General features: G+C 43.5%; 1 protein-coding gene across 2 annotated transcripts in view; it reads right to left on the bottom strand.

The window, feature by feature from the left end:
- Positions 1–13,574: 13,574 nt before the first annotated feature.
- LOC110170159 (uncharacterized) overlaps positions 13,575–15,086 on the bottom strand; it is a 9,151-nt gene continuing 7,639 nt past the window's right edge. Inside the window, exons 6-8 of one of the 2 annotated variants that reach the window (XM_055164172.1) lie at positions 14,487–14,638; positions 13,890–13,938; positions 13,575–13,796 (exon numbers count right to left, since the gene is read on the bottom strand). In XM_055164172.1, coding sequence (XP_055020147.1) covers positions 13,901–13,938; positions 14,487–14,638 — 190 coding nt within the window. In that variant the 3' untranslated portion in view covers positions 13,575–13,796; positions 13,890–13,900. Of the gene's footprint in view, positions 13,939–14,486; positions 14,639–15,086 lie in introns of both variants that reach the window. The other variant, XM_055164171.1, reaches the window with a different exon arrangement.

Genomic DNA, 15,086 nt, shown 5'->3' with positions numbered 1-15,086 from the left:
CTGTTTACATCTCCAAAGCTCTAAATGCTCTGTTCCACCTTGTGTTGTCATTGACAAGTTAGCAGCTACTTTTTACCTTTTGTCTAGTAAAGCCTAAATTATATCTGCTTAAATATTTTTGTGTGAATGAAAAAAAGAACAGCTCTGGGTATGTTTTTGATGAAGAAACAACATTAGAACAGATCAGACAATAGCACAATATGAGTGTTACGGGCCTCAGCCCTTTGGTGTTTATTATTAATGCTCCTGTTGTTCTCTATTTTCTTTCTGTGTGTTATGCAGTCAGTTCGCGAGCCCTGTACTCCAAAACGTGGGAGCTCCAGACGGAGGCTTGGTGTCGGATCGCTCTGGGGATTGGCCAGTCACCCTTCGGCCACCACCAGTCCGTGGATGCCACCTGCTCGGGGCGGCTGGATCCCTGCAGCAAACTCGCCTTTTGTTTGGTTGATTTTGGTTGTCTCATTTTTGCTGTTGCCTTTGTTAATTTATTTCATTGAGGCACTTTGTTTTTGTAGTAAAACTTTAGTTAAGTTTTTTTTTTATGTTGTACTTATCTAGAGCTCCTTAGTTTAGTAGTTTATTTTTGTATAAATCCCTTTTATTTTCAGCACCACTTTGTGTTTTTTTCTCTCTCTCTTCCCTACACTGTAAAATAATAAATCCACAAGTTTTTTGTTAAACCTTTAACATCTTGGTTTCTTTTATTGTTACTTCCCTTCTCCCCGAGCAAAAGGAACGTAACAATGGGCCTTTTAAGGCTTGAACCAGTAGGGGGCGGTACTAGAGATCTTCATCCATTACCCCTGTGTTTGTAGCAGCATGTGACAGTGATTTCATTTACATCAGCCAAAACTACATGAACTTTTCAGGCAGCATATCAGCTAACACGGTTCTAGCATGGAATAGTAGAAGTTTGGTAAAAGCCCCTTTTCAAAATGACATCACTATCAAATGCTTTTCTACTTTTGAACAGCAGGTGGCAGCATTGACCTTAAAACCACAAACATACAGCAGTTATATAATATTTAATAATTATTATTATACTTGTACACTTGTATAGCGCTTTTCATGACACTCAAAGACGTTTCACATCGATCCAGACAGACACAAACACAAATGAAAGAAACAGATAAACAGGAGATGCAGTTATTTAAAGGCAGTTTGGAACAGGTGAGTTTTCAGGACTTTTTTTGGAGATCTTGAGTGTAGATGAGTCTCTGATGGGTTTGGGCAGGGAGTTCCAGAGGGTGAGAAGGCCCTGTCCCCTCAGGTCTTGCGCTTAATCCTGGTCTGGTGAGACAGGAGGTTGGGTGTGGTGGTGGAGGAGCTCAGAGAGGCAGGTGGGGGCCAGGTTATGGAGGGACTTGTACACAATGGTGAGGAGCTTGAATTGGATACGCTGGGGGATGAGGAGAAAGTGGAGATCTCTGAGGACAGGGGTGATGTGTTCACTGGAGGATGTGTGGGTGAGAAAGCAGGCAGCAGAGTTCTCAATGCACTGGAGTTTACTGGCTCTATTCACGCCTACGTCACCAACCAGGAAGACGTTTGGAAAGATGCAATTACAACTTCTGGTGTAGTTACCGACACTGGGCTCACCGACTGACTGATAAAACCCATTGTAATACCGTATTTTTCAGACTATAAGTTGCATGGTTTGGGTGTTCCTGTGACTTATACTCCGGTGTAACACATATATTCAAATTTTCACTCTGACAGCTGTGAGAGGGTGCTCTAGGCATGTGTGTCAGTATCTGCTACTACAATTACTTCTGTACTACTGTCACTTGGCTCTACTGTGCATGTCTCCTACTGAAAGAGCCTTAAACAAGGTTTTACAAATAAATACAAAAGTAAGAGTTACAACAACAACTCAACTGTTAATTTAATAATATTTCATAATATTTAGGCAGCACATCTTTGCAGTAAAGCCAGTGAGTTTTCAAGAGATTTATCACTACTTACGAGGATACGTGGACACAGATTTAGCAGGTAATACATCAGACTCATATCAGGCGCTGTTATTCTGCCAATTAAAGACCACATGAGACATCCAAACTCTGCTCGCCTCCGTGATTGCATGGGCCTGGGTCTGATCTCTGTGAGTGCAGGGGCCTGGGTCTGACCTCTGTGAGTGCAGGGGCCTGGGTCTGACCTCCGTGAGTGTGGACCTGGGTCTGACTTCTGTGAGTGTGGGCCTGGGTCTGACCTCTGTGAGTGAGAGCCTGGGTCTGACCTCTGTGAGTGCAGGGGCCTGGGTCTGACCTCTGTGAGTGCAGGGGCCTGGGTCTGACCTCTGAGTGTGGGCCTGGGTTTGACCTCCGTGAGTGTGGGCCTGGGTCTGACCTCTGTGAGTACGTGGGGCTGGGTCTGACCTCTGTGAGTGTGGGCCTGGGTCTGACCTCTTAGTGTAGGTCTGGGTCGGACCTCTGTGAGTGCGTGGGCCTGGGTCTGACCTCCGTGAGTGTGGACCTGGGTCTGACTTCTGTGAGTGTGGGCCTGGGTCTGACCTCTGTGAGTGAGAGCCTGGGTCTGACCTCTGTGAGTGCGCAGGCCTGGGTCTGACCTCTGAGTGTGGGCCTGGGTTTGACCTCTGTGAGTGTGGGTCTGGGTCTGACCTCTGTGAGTGTGGGCCTGGCTCGGACCTTTGTGAGTGCGGGCCTGGGTTGGACCTCCGTGAGTGTGGGCCTGGGTCTGACCTCTGTGAGTGCACGGGCCTGGGTCTGACCTCTGAGTGCGTGGGCCTGGGTCTGACCTTTGTGAGTGCTGGCCTGGGTCGGACCTCTGTGAGTGTGGGCCTGGGTCAGACCTCTGTGAGTACGTGGGGCTGGGTCTGACCTCTGTGAGTGTGGGCCTGGGTCTGACCTCTTAGTGTAGGTCTGGGTCGGACCTCTGTGAGTGCGTGGGCCTGGGTCTGACCTCCGTGAGTGTGGACCTGGGTCTGACTTCTGTGAGTGTGGGCCTGGGTCTGACCTCTGTGAGTGAGAGCCTGGGTCTGACCTCTGTGAGTGCGCAGGCCTGGGTCTGACCTCTTAGTGTAGGTCTGGGTCTGACCTCCCTGAGTGTGGGCCTGGGTCGGACCTCTGTGAGTGCGTGGGCCTGGGTCTGACCTCCGTGAGTGTGGGCCTGGGTCTGACCTCTGTGAGTGTGGGCCTGGGTCTGACCTCCGTGAGTGTGGGTCTGGGTCTGACCTCCGTGAGTGTGGGCCTGGGTCTGACCTCCGTGAGTGTGGGCCTGGGTCTGACCTCCGTGAGTGTGGGTCTGACCTCCATGAGTGTGGGTCTGGGTCTGACCTGCGTGAGTGCGTGGGGCTGGGTCGGGACATACATTATTGTGTTCTTCATACTGTCAGAGAGCAGCTCTGATTTGCAAGAGTTCCCCATTACACAAAAAATGCAGAGAATATTTTGGGTTCGCGTCAGATTCGGACAGTGGGCTTTGTGTTGTGCGCAGACTCTGGTCACTCTGGCACTCAGTATGTAAAGACAAAAGTAAATGTGTTGAAGTTGTGTTTAATCCCAGTGCTTTATTAAACCAAAGCCTCGCTCCTGTGCTCTGTCCGAGGGAGGAGTTTTCTCTTAGGTCCGGTCATTAGTTCATCCTCTCTGTGTTGGTCACAGCCACAGACTGTGAGCTGTAGAAGTCTATGGTCCTGGACTGCGGGAGACCCTGCACTGCACCGGGAACATGTTTTGGCTAACCAAACACTTAAATGCACAAAACTGAATGTTACGTCGATTTTCTAATGTTTTCCTGATCAAACACTTTCTCAAACTCTCTTCACTTCTGCTCCTCTCCACAAGTGTCACTTTTTCCTCGTGTCTTCAGACTTTGTGTAGAGCTTACAGCAAGTCCCATGCTGTCATAGAGATAAGCAAAGTGTGGTGCTTAGGACGAGTTTCATAAATCCCGCGTCTGGCGTAAAGAGCACCTATACAAGAATTTATGCTGAAATGAGCTTTATAAATGAGGGCCCAGACCTGTAACTTGGTCTGGTTTGGTCTCCATGAAGATAGAAAGGTTCAATAACATACTGTGAAATACTCCGAACAAAGCAACAGTTTCATGACGAAAGTCTTTCTGTCACCATGGAGTCTAAACCAGACCAAGTAACAGATCAGGGGCGTCATTTATAAAAAACAAACAAACTAGTATCCACGAGAGGCGTGCATCACACAAACTCCAAATTTAGAATACCCACCACATGCACTGAACCTGAAATCTGTGCTTTACCCCGAATTCACACCAGGAGCTGCAGCCGCGCGTAACGTAGGTAGAGCTGCACCCGCATAAATTTAAATGTTTCAATTCATTGGAGAGACGCTCCTGCTAGGCTAGCCTGTACATCTTCTTGCTGTTTTCACACATCACATTTTGTACTTGCTTTTTGTCCTTAACATGGGTATGTATCAGTCCTGCACGGGTCCATTTTTGACCCGCATCCACCCACACCCGCACAGTACACCTCCACACCCGCCCATTAACCCGTGATTATATCAAAGTTAAACCAGCAGTGGCCCGGACCCTTTAACATTTCACCTGTTACCCGCCCATACCTGTAAAAAATCATGCACAGATTACTGTAGCTTTCAGACTTTAAGTCGCACTTTTTTCATGTTTTGGGTGGTCCTGCGACTTATATATTAAAACTTTCAGACTGACAGCCGAGAGAGAGGCTCTAGGTTCATATGTCAGTATCTAGTACTACTTTTACTCCTGTACCACTGTCACTTCGCACTCTACTGTGGATGTCTCCTGTAGAAATAGCCGCTGTCTCGCTACAAATAGTGAAATATTCAGCCGAAATGGCAATTGAGCAGCAGAAAGAAGGTTTGGAGTGAGCGAGAAACTTGTGATTAAATGGCAGACAGCGGGGATGAAGAACACAGCAACCGGGTGGGTGCCCCATGTAATTTTCCTGAAGTCACTGGATTAATCAACCATCCTGTTGGGATTCAAAAAGGCCAGAATAATTCTAACAGGAACTGATGCTGAGTCTGACGACAGCTACACAGAAGAGGAAGCGACGCTCTGTTTACCTCATGGATTTATAGTTTATCTCCGCAGTTTTCACAGAAGTGACACTGAGGATGAGGAATTCAATGGATTTAGTGGTTTGGAGTGAGATCGTGAGTTTAGTAAACTTATCTTATGTTGTTTATGCTATAATTATCTGAATAACTGTTAATATGTAACATATTAACAGTTATTCAGATATTTAATATATATATATATATTAATTAAATATTAATGCCAATTCAGTCTGTTGTTCTCTATTCTGTTATTATTACTAGAACTTGCCTTTCAAGATGAAATGTCGGTTCCTGGTCTCTGATTTTATCAAATACTTTCCCCTAAAAGTGCGACTTATAGTCCGGTGCGACTTATATATGTTTTTTTCTTCTTCATTGCACATTTTTTGGCTGGTGCGACTTATACTCCGGAAAATACGGTAAAAACATTCTAACTGAAGCAGCCATCAGAATATGAATAGAAAAGTTACAACTTCAAGAATTTGAATCACAAAATGAAATGAAATGGTTAGGCTTTCTTCATTAAGAATATAAATTCACAGACGTGACTTTACTGTCATCACTCCACAGTCATTAGCAGAGTAAACACGCCATGGACTGAACCAGGAGTAAACCAGAACTGAATCAAGATTCCCTGTCGGGATGAGCTCAGAGGTGCGCTCGTCTAGACCAGGGTAGAGGTGAGATCGGGCCTAAAAAATCCAGCCCGACCCGACCCGGCCCGCGGGTATTAAAACCCGACCCGGCCCGAGCCCGACCAATTAACTTGATTTGCAGGCCCGAGTCCGAAGCAAACCCGAAATGTCATATTTTATTTGTGAGGACTCGGGAGGAGGAGCAGTGCTCAGCGTCGAGGTGCCAGTCTTTTTGCTCTCGTATGAAAGCAAAGCGCCGCATTGACGACATTCAGCAAAGCCAACGCAAGTTTCTGTAGCATTTTCAACAATCAATTTGAAGCTTTTCCACACCTCACTCTTACCGGTGCATGTTTGTCTTTTCAGTTCTCCTGCCTTTAGTTTAACTTCTTGCTCCTCCATATTGGGGATACCAGGTCAAAATAGATGCAGACTTGCGGAGGGGAAGATGATTAAATGAAGAGGGGGCGTTCACGTGCGCAGAGCTCTGGCTCTGCGGATCCTGTTTAGTAGTTAAATAGCAATTACATTACATTACTTCTCTGTTTTATCCATATTATTTATTTTATAACAACTATTCCTTAGTTTAGTATCCACACATCGTTTTAGCATACATTTTATAAACATATATTTATTTGAAGCCCGAGCCCGACCCGACCCGAAGTAATGATTGACATTTTAGACCCGGGTCGGGCTTGGGCTCGGTCTTAAGATCTTACCTCTAGACCAGGGGTGGGCAAACTTTTTGGCTCACGGGCCACATAGGGTCCTAAAATTTGCCTGAAGGGCCGGACAGAACACAGGATATGACGTGTTAAGAGCTCGGCTGCATTATATTCGTATTTACACTTATGTAGGAAGCGCACTACGCGCTACAACATTGCCACGACAGATTCAGAACACATGAAAAATAACAGATCTGGTTTTCAGTTCCGTTCATTGGGGACATTAAACTGAGCGTCTCTCGTAGCGTCTGTGACTCAGAAGGAGCGAGACACAAACAGTCGGTCAGTCTGCAACATACCGAAGCAGAAATGTGCATTTAACAATGACTTGTACAAGAAATTCTCCATTTTCCGTCCTGGTCGGGACAAGTGTGAGTCCATGTGCACAGGTTGTGAGGTGAGAGGACAGTGTCCCGCGTTTATCGTGGGGGTTACGTTCTAAAAATAACCCACGATAGGTGAAAACCGCGAAGTAGTCAACTTTATATTTTACAATTATTACATCTGTGTTAAGGCTGTAAAACCCCTCAACACACTTTATACACTTTTCATAGACAGGACAGGTGCAACCCTTTTTACTTCCTTCTTAAAACTTGTTGCTGCTGTCGTCCTTGTGTTATTTTCCTCCTTCTTTATGTAACAAACTGAAGATTAATTTATTCCGTAATGGAGCCCAACAGCGCAGAGTCCCGCACGAATCAATTTTTGGAGACCCCCAGTACAGGACCGCACCTGCCCGTTAACCCGAGATTATATCAAACGTTTGCGCTGCCTATGCCACGGACTGAACCAAGACTAAACCAGGACTGATTCCAGGACTGAAGAGGAGGACTAATCCACGACTGAACGAGGACTAAAACAGGACTAAACCAGAACTGAAAGAGGACTCACCGTCAGGACGGGCTCGGAGGTGACCGCAGGAGAAAGGACCGGCTCAGCTCCGCACCTCACGGAGTTAAACGCGGCAATTGCCCGATCGCGCTTTGCGGACAAACTGCTCGCCGTTTTCTCTCTTAATTCCAAGATTAGTCCTGGTTTAGACCTGGTTTAGTCCTGACCCACCCGTGTGTAATTACTACCCGCCTGTAATACACAATACGCGTTCATACACTGTAAAAGATTTAAATCCCCCCCCCCGTGAAATAAAGAGCAGACCACAACAGTTTGACAAGAAACCCTTTGATTTATTTCATCCAGAGCCACACAACTCATGCATAGTGCTTTGAAGAATGGCACCGATTGACACATATAATCCATTTGCTAATATGATCTTAAACAACAATCATGAAGTCTCCAAGACCTAAAAAGTCAGAATTCATGTTTTTATTTTGCGCTTTAATGTTATGGGATATAAAATTTATAAATGCGCAGTAGACAGTGTCCTCAGCGTCACTCCATGGAATAACGATGGCACATTGTGTCAGGACCTGATCAAACTATATATGAATAAATAAATAAATATAAATATATATATATATATATATATATATATATATATATATATATATATATATATATATATATATATATATATTACCATGATACAATGTGTAACGCATGTGAAGCAGAGGCCAGAATTTGAATGTAACAGTGTGACTTTATTTCTGTAAATACAGTAACATAACGGCTCCTCTCAACATATAGTAAACAACATCTTACATTGAACTGCACTGCTTCTGGTATATGACTAATACTTTAGTAAATACACAGGTATCTTCTTTATTTTCTGTTTCATGTATTTTACAAAAGAAAATAAGTTCTTAAGAAAATCCATGAACTTGACGTATAAATGCAACACAAATGTATTTTCATGTACTGCTATTAATATTTTGTACCACCTGTACTTCAAATTACATATGCAATAAACAAAGGAATTATACATTCATAAACAATACTATTGTAACAAATCACCTGTTCTCGACAAGAGAAAAGCTACAACGCAAAATTAAGGTCGTGCGGATCCATTCATATCAGCGGGGTGAAATAAGGACATGCAAAAATGAACTGCTGTTGGCCTATCCGGCTTTTATTGGCCTTGCCAGACACACGAGTTTGGCCACGTTAACACACAATACCACCCCGCACTCGAGCGTACCCAATCCCCAAAACCCAAACTCAAAACCCAAACTCCAGTGCAACAAAACAATAAAGAAACAGTTCGATAAATGTCCACCACCCTTCACCATAACAGTCCCGAGCAACTTTCCCCCAAAAGTTCCCAAAGTTTTCCCCCCTAGCTGCGCGGCAGCGTGACGTGAGTCAAATGAAGTCTGCGGTACTCACGCCACCCGCGCTCCGGTTTTGTCCCACAGTCCAGTAGCTCCCGTGGCGAGACGAGATCCAGCACGATTGGCAACGCAATAATTCCAAAAATGCAGCGATATATTCCAAACTGACAAGCCCACGGTTCTGACAGCTCCTGGCATGTGTCCCAGTTGGCATGTGACGTCACACATGTGCGCGTGTCCGTGCGCGCGTCCTTCTCCCCTTAAATCCCGTGCGTCCGGGGAGGGCGCAATAAACAGCCTGTTATGGCCTAAAATAATGATGCCACCTAAATATAAAGGACCAGACACAACAGAGTAATTTTAACAAACAAGCCTTTCACCCCAACTGAATGAATAGATTAGCGGTGAAGACTTAAGTGGTCTTTACACTATATACAACAATATACCAGTGGTGGGGCGTCAGGGGCTGCGAGGCCTTCTCTGCTGGCCTAAAAACATCTCTGAATCACAGACTAAAGTTAATTATATTATTATTAAATAATTCCAAATGGTCTGTCCGCTTCCTTTCATAGCTTTTCCGATGCTTGTGCTACTTCCAGATGTGTATTTTCATATTAAAGCATTTGACCAATCACATTTCAGCCATCACTTGTTGATAGGCAGAGTCAAAGTCAAAGAAGTGTCCCTGAGGCCTTCACAATCCATTCTACAGGCCCTGGAACACTAAATAAATGCCCGTGAAACTGTTGCTTCAACCAATCATATTTTGAGTTAGTGTCGCCAGGGCCTTCTAGCAGGCATACGGCAGCGTCACCAGAATCAGAGCCTGTGATTGGACAGTCAGAGAGCGGTCCAGCTAAAGCAGCAAACTGCATATGTAGCAGAACCAGGACTAAACCAGGTCTAAACCAGGACTAATCTTTGACTTGAGAGAGAGCGAACCCCCGAAACAACAGAGCAGGGTGTCTGCGAAGTGTGATTGGGCGACAGCTGCAACAAGCCCCGTGCAGCACAGAGCCGCCCAGTGTGCAACGGAGCCCTGGCCTTGGCGCGGTCCTTTCGTCTGCGGTCATCCAAGCAGGCTCTGTCCGTTCTCTCAGGTCCGATCATTATTTCATCCTCTCTGTCTTGGGTCACAGACACTGAGCTATAAAAGTCTATGGTCATGGACTGCAGGAGACCCTGCGCTGCACCAGGAACGTGGCTGCACTCATGCACAAGTTTCAAATGTAGAATATATATGTATAATCTCCGTGTTTTGGCTAACCTCTGCTTAAATGCACAGAACTGAATGTAATTATTTTATATACTTGGATTCCTCAAACAACCTTCACTTCTGCTCCTCTCCACAAGTGTCACTTTTTCCCCTTGTCTCCAGACTTTGCGTAGAGCTTACAGCAGGTCCCAAGTTGTCGTAAATATAAGCAAAACACAGTGCTTAGGATGAGTTTCATAAATTCTGCGGTTGGAGTAAAGAGCGCCTACGCAAGGATTTGTGCTGAAATGAGCTTTATAAATGACGCCCCAGATCTATGGAGAGGCAACCCCGCTCACAGTCAGAATGCCTGTTTTTCTAGGTATTTTTTAGCTATACAATCACCTGTAAGGTGGTACCACTATTTAATGTCAGGGATTCACCGCCTATTCTGACATCCCTTCATTACGACATGCCACTATTTAGACATGCTGGTATTCCGACACATTTTAGTATTGCTATTCCGACACATCATATGTGTGTTTTGATTGGTTATTTAATTAGGCTATATGGTGTTCTCCACAGATCGCCTACATGACAAAATGCATGAAACACAAAGGACCCATGTAGCCTCTGTTTCAGATTTGATATTTTCCTGAAGGCCGGGCTATGCTCTTTTTTTAAATGCATGACTGTTTTCCACAGCTATAAGTTAGGACATTTTCCCACTGTATATATATATATATATGATATCCTCTGTGGCCGAAGTATTCTCTGATCAATTGTTTAGCAACGGCTCAAATGTCTTATGATATATGGGAGCACTAAGTTTAATAGGCTGTCAGTGTTTCCCAAAGCCTGGGTCGTGACAGTCTTGAGACTTTAGCTGTTAAAGTTGAGACTTAAACTGCTGAAACTGTTCAGAGTCATGATCACTCAATCAACATTAAAATATCCTCATTATTGTTCAATAATGGTCAAATCCACCTTTATTTTGTGACTTACGAATAATAATAACATTGACTTATTAATAAAATAAAATAAATAAAAAAAACAACAACAATATGTCATGGGAATAGTTTATTTTTTTTATGACCCTCGCTTCCATTGACTTACATTAGAATATAGTGGCACTTCTGTCTGTAGCTGCTGCAGTGAGCGTCAACATTTTGGTCTTTAAATGCTCGTATTAACCCATTATGCATGATCCTGGTGTTTTTATTTCATGATTGTGTCTTTTAAAAAATCCTATTCCTAATATAGAGCCTGGCTCCAAATTGTCCCCTGTAACTGCTATTATTCGAGCTTCATTTGATATGGGTGACGTCCAGTAGCGGCAAGTGTGCTGCACTCCCTAACTTGACCTAGATAAAAATGAGTAAAGCCTTTTTGTATTAGGCTATATGTTTCATATTCTAACCAGTGTGGGTCCTTGGGCAAGTCCCTTTGTGCTACTGCCCACCTCATACAATGATGAGAGACAATGAAACTTACGAGATGCCGGCACAGACGTCGCCCGGCCACACAAGGTCTGCATTAGGTGCTGGGGAACCAGAGCACCTTGATGAAAAATGGGATACTGGAACACAGAGGAAATGGGCGAGATGATACTACTACCGTAACCCGAGTCAGAAGGGTTACATGAACAGGATGTGGGAGAGGTGGTTATTACAATATGAGAAGAGGTTATTACTAGAGCCCGACCGATATGGATTTTGTTGTGGCCGATATGAAACCGATATAATGGGAGTTGGAGCTGCCGATAGCCGATATAATCGCTGATATATTTAGTGATGTAAAAATTCAGTAAATCTTGAATTGTTTAAAAAACTTAGGTTTGGCTCTAGTAATTGGGTTTATTTAGGCAACATTTATTGTTATTCTGACTCTTTATGTCATATTTACAGACAGTAGATTGGCCTAATGGCATTTTTGCATCACATTCTAGCTACTAGTGATGGGTATTCCTTTTTTTTTTTTGGAGAACCAGCTCTTTTGGCTCGGCTCACTAAAGCAGCTGGCTCTTTCAGCTCCCAAGCGACTCTTGATTGTTTTGTTGCAAGCAGGACTAAACCAAAACTGAACCAGGACTGAAAAAGGACTAAACCAGGACTAAAACAGATTTAAACCATGTGTAAAACAGAACTAAACCAGAACTGAACCAGGACTGAGAGTCGGGACTCGGTCTCTCCCTCACTCGAGCCCAAGATTAGTCCTGGTTTATTCATTTTATGCTGAACTGCAGCCAAATATGCACTTTTTTTTTTTTTTTATCGTATGCACACGCAGATTTCTGAAAGTTTCGTTTTCAGCCGCTGCTGCTGTCAAACTACGGGTCTACATGCGGCTTGAAGAGAAAAAGTGAGAAAAAGAGAAAACATGGCTCCCAATAAGAAACATGCTCCCGTTGTTCGCTTCAAAGAGCCGGATCTAAGAGCCGCTTCGATCGCGACCGACCCATAACTCCTAGCTAGTAAATAAACTACCGCTATTAGCCTTTAGCCATAAAAACGTGCGTGCCGCGGTAATTAATTATATGCATAAATGTGGATCATTCACACGTCTATTCACAGCTCATTCACATATCAATGCAGGTCCAGGAACAAATATACGACCAATACAGTCACTTTACAATAGACCAATAGAAAACAGCCTGTTTATGTGCGGGAGCTACAGCAGCTAATCGCTAAAAACAAATTGCCAAAACTAGCTTCAAAGTCGATGTATTTCCAACACTCACCGCTCACACAGGCTCCTTCTCACATCACAAATCTGCACTAATAAAAGTCCTTTTAATCCAGACTCAAGCCGATTGTCCGTAAAAAGAAAATAATCTCAGTGTTGTGCACCGCTGCGGGTGTAAACAAACACACGTGAGTGAAGTGACGTGACTCTGGAGGTGTGTTTTATCGACAGTACGGACACACACACAGACAAATTACACCGCAGATAAATACTGGTGCGGAGCCACATATTAGGACATTTATCTGTCTGTAAATTGGATTAAATGAACATAATGTAGAGAGTCTAAGCTTTATAACGAGGTATAACATGCCCACGTGAAATATCGGCCCATATCAGCAAGCATATCGGCCAATAGCCGATATGTCTCCAGGTGCCCATATCGGCCAATAATATCAGCCAGCCGATATATCGGTCGGACTCTAGTTATTACGATACCCACAGTCCAAGCTAACGGCCAAACAACTAGTAGCTCAGTGTTTCAACATCTACAAACGGCAACTGCTACCAGTTGAAATATTGGCAAGATTTTCTGCAAGATCGGCCAATCGCCGATGTGTTTCCAGGTGCCCATATCGGTCAATAATATCGGCCAACCAATATATCAGTTGGGCCCTAATATATACAGTATATATATATATATATATATATATATATATATATATATATATATATATATATATATATATATATATATATATATATATATATATATATATATATATATATATATATATATATGTAGAATCTGTCATCAAATCCAGTGCTTCTCCCCGTTGCTTTAAACTGGGCTGATGTCTGTGGGCATTGCTCGGGTCACCACAAACGCAGTGCGCACAGGGCTTAACTTGTCTTGACACAGACTGGTGTAACTTTCAGATTTAAGTCAGAGGGGCGAACGGAGTCCATTTGAGAGAAAAACTCATCCTAAATATGCAGAATTTATATATTAAACATGAATGAAACAAAACAACTCCAGGTATGTTTTTGATGAAGAAACAACAGTATAACATAGATCAGAAAACAGAGTAATACAAGCTCTTTAATGATGACTCACTAATCACAATTTTATTTTTCTCACATTAATTAATCATAATTTTTACCTTATAAATGATGCAGACTTTAATCATTGGCATTACCACAAACACAAAACACTGTCCAATTTCTTTCTCTAAAGTCTGAACTCTGCTCCAAACTGCATGTTTGTAATGACAGAGGACTGGCTGTAGACGTCTCCACTAAAAAGACCCAAGTGTATTATTAATTATTAGAATATCAACCTCGATTAAGAACGTGTCTCTGATTCAGTTTGTTGAGAATGATCAGCTCACATATGCTCCTCTCAAACAGGTCGTTCATCTGCTTCTTCAGGTGGTGCACCTGAAACAAGACATGCATAGATATTTACCATAAATATTTAAAGGTGCGATGCGCAACTTTTCTGGTACAGAGTCCGCCACATGCTTGTCTCCATGGAGATGCTATTGCTTTGCCTGGAATGTTTCATGGTATGACAATTATCCTATCCATCTAGTGTTCATTCATTACAGGTGTTTCTTGCTTAGAATTTCAATAACACTTTATGCGAACATGGGCGACTCTTCACAGACCTGATTTGTAATGTAACATAGTGCTATAACCAGCTTGTCTCTCTTGTGACAAACAGGAGTAATCTGTAAAACAATTAAGTTAGCAGGTAACCGACATGTCCAGATATGTTAATGTGGACACCCAGTAGTAATGAACATGTTCTGACGGCAGAAATACTTTTGAACAGGTCAGAGGTTCTACATGTGATGCAACAATCCTGAAAAAAATTCTAATTGTGTTTGGTGACTCCTCAGATGGAGAAGACGTTGTACAGAGCATTAATGAAATCAGCATGAATGAAGCATAATGTAATAGAAAGAACTAAAACTGAATCCAACCTTCTTGCTGGTATCCATAGACCTCCACTTCACAGAGGGTCAAATACTTGTCTGTCCCTGGGATGAGCACGTTCACATACTGCCCCTCCACAGCTCCATCCAGTATGAAGGTTTTAGAGCGGCCTGCTGGGATGTGTGAAACTGTAGCCACTCTGAAACAGACAGGTGCATCATTATGTGTGTTATTTATTTATATTTAATCATAATTACATTTGGACACTCAAAGACGTGTTGCAGAGCATTAGTCATTCACTCCACACTGGTGGAGGTAACATACACAGCTGCCCTGGGGCAGAGTGACAGAAGCGAGGCTGCTAATCTGTGCAATCGGCCCCTCCCACCATCACCAACACTCACAGCACATTGATACTAGTGTGGATGAAGTGTTTTAACATCAGCACTAACCAGGCCCAGGCCTGTTTAGCTTTGCAGATCTGAGAAGATCAGGCTTGAATGAAGTCAATCAAGGCTAGCCATTATAGCTGCTAATTTGTGAGCAACAAGGCACATTAGCTGTCAATCAAACCTGCTGCTAATACGAGCAGGAGCTGACCTCTGGAAAAGAAGGTGCTTGATTGATCTGTTATTAATGTTCACAAT

This window comes from Boleophthalmus pectinirostris, unplaced genomic scaffold (genome assembly GCF_026225935.1).
Source record: "Boleophthalmus pectinirostris isolate CB_2022bp ecotype Guang Dong unplaced genomic scaffold, ASM2622593v1 HiC_scaffold_6, whole genome shotgun sequence".
Classification (NCBI taxonomy): Eukaryota; Metazoa; Chordata; class Actinopteri; order Gobiiformes; family Gobiidae; genus Boleophthalmus; species Boleophthalmus pectinirostris.
Note: the sequence above shows the minus strand (reverse complement) of the source record. Positions and strands in the feature narration are given on the sequence as shown.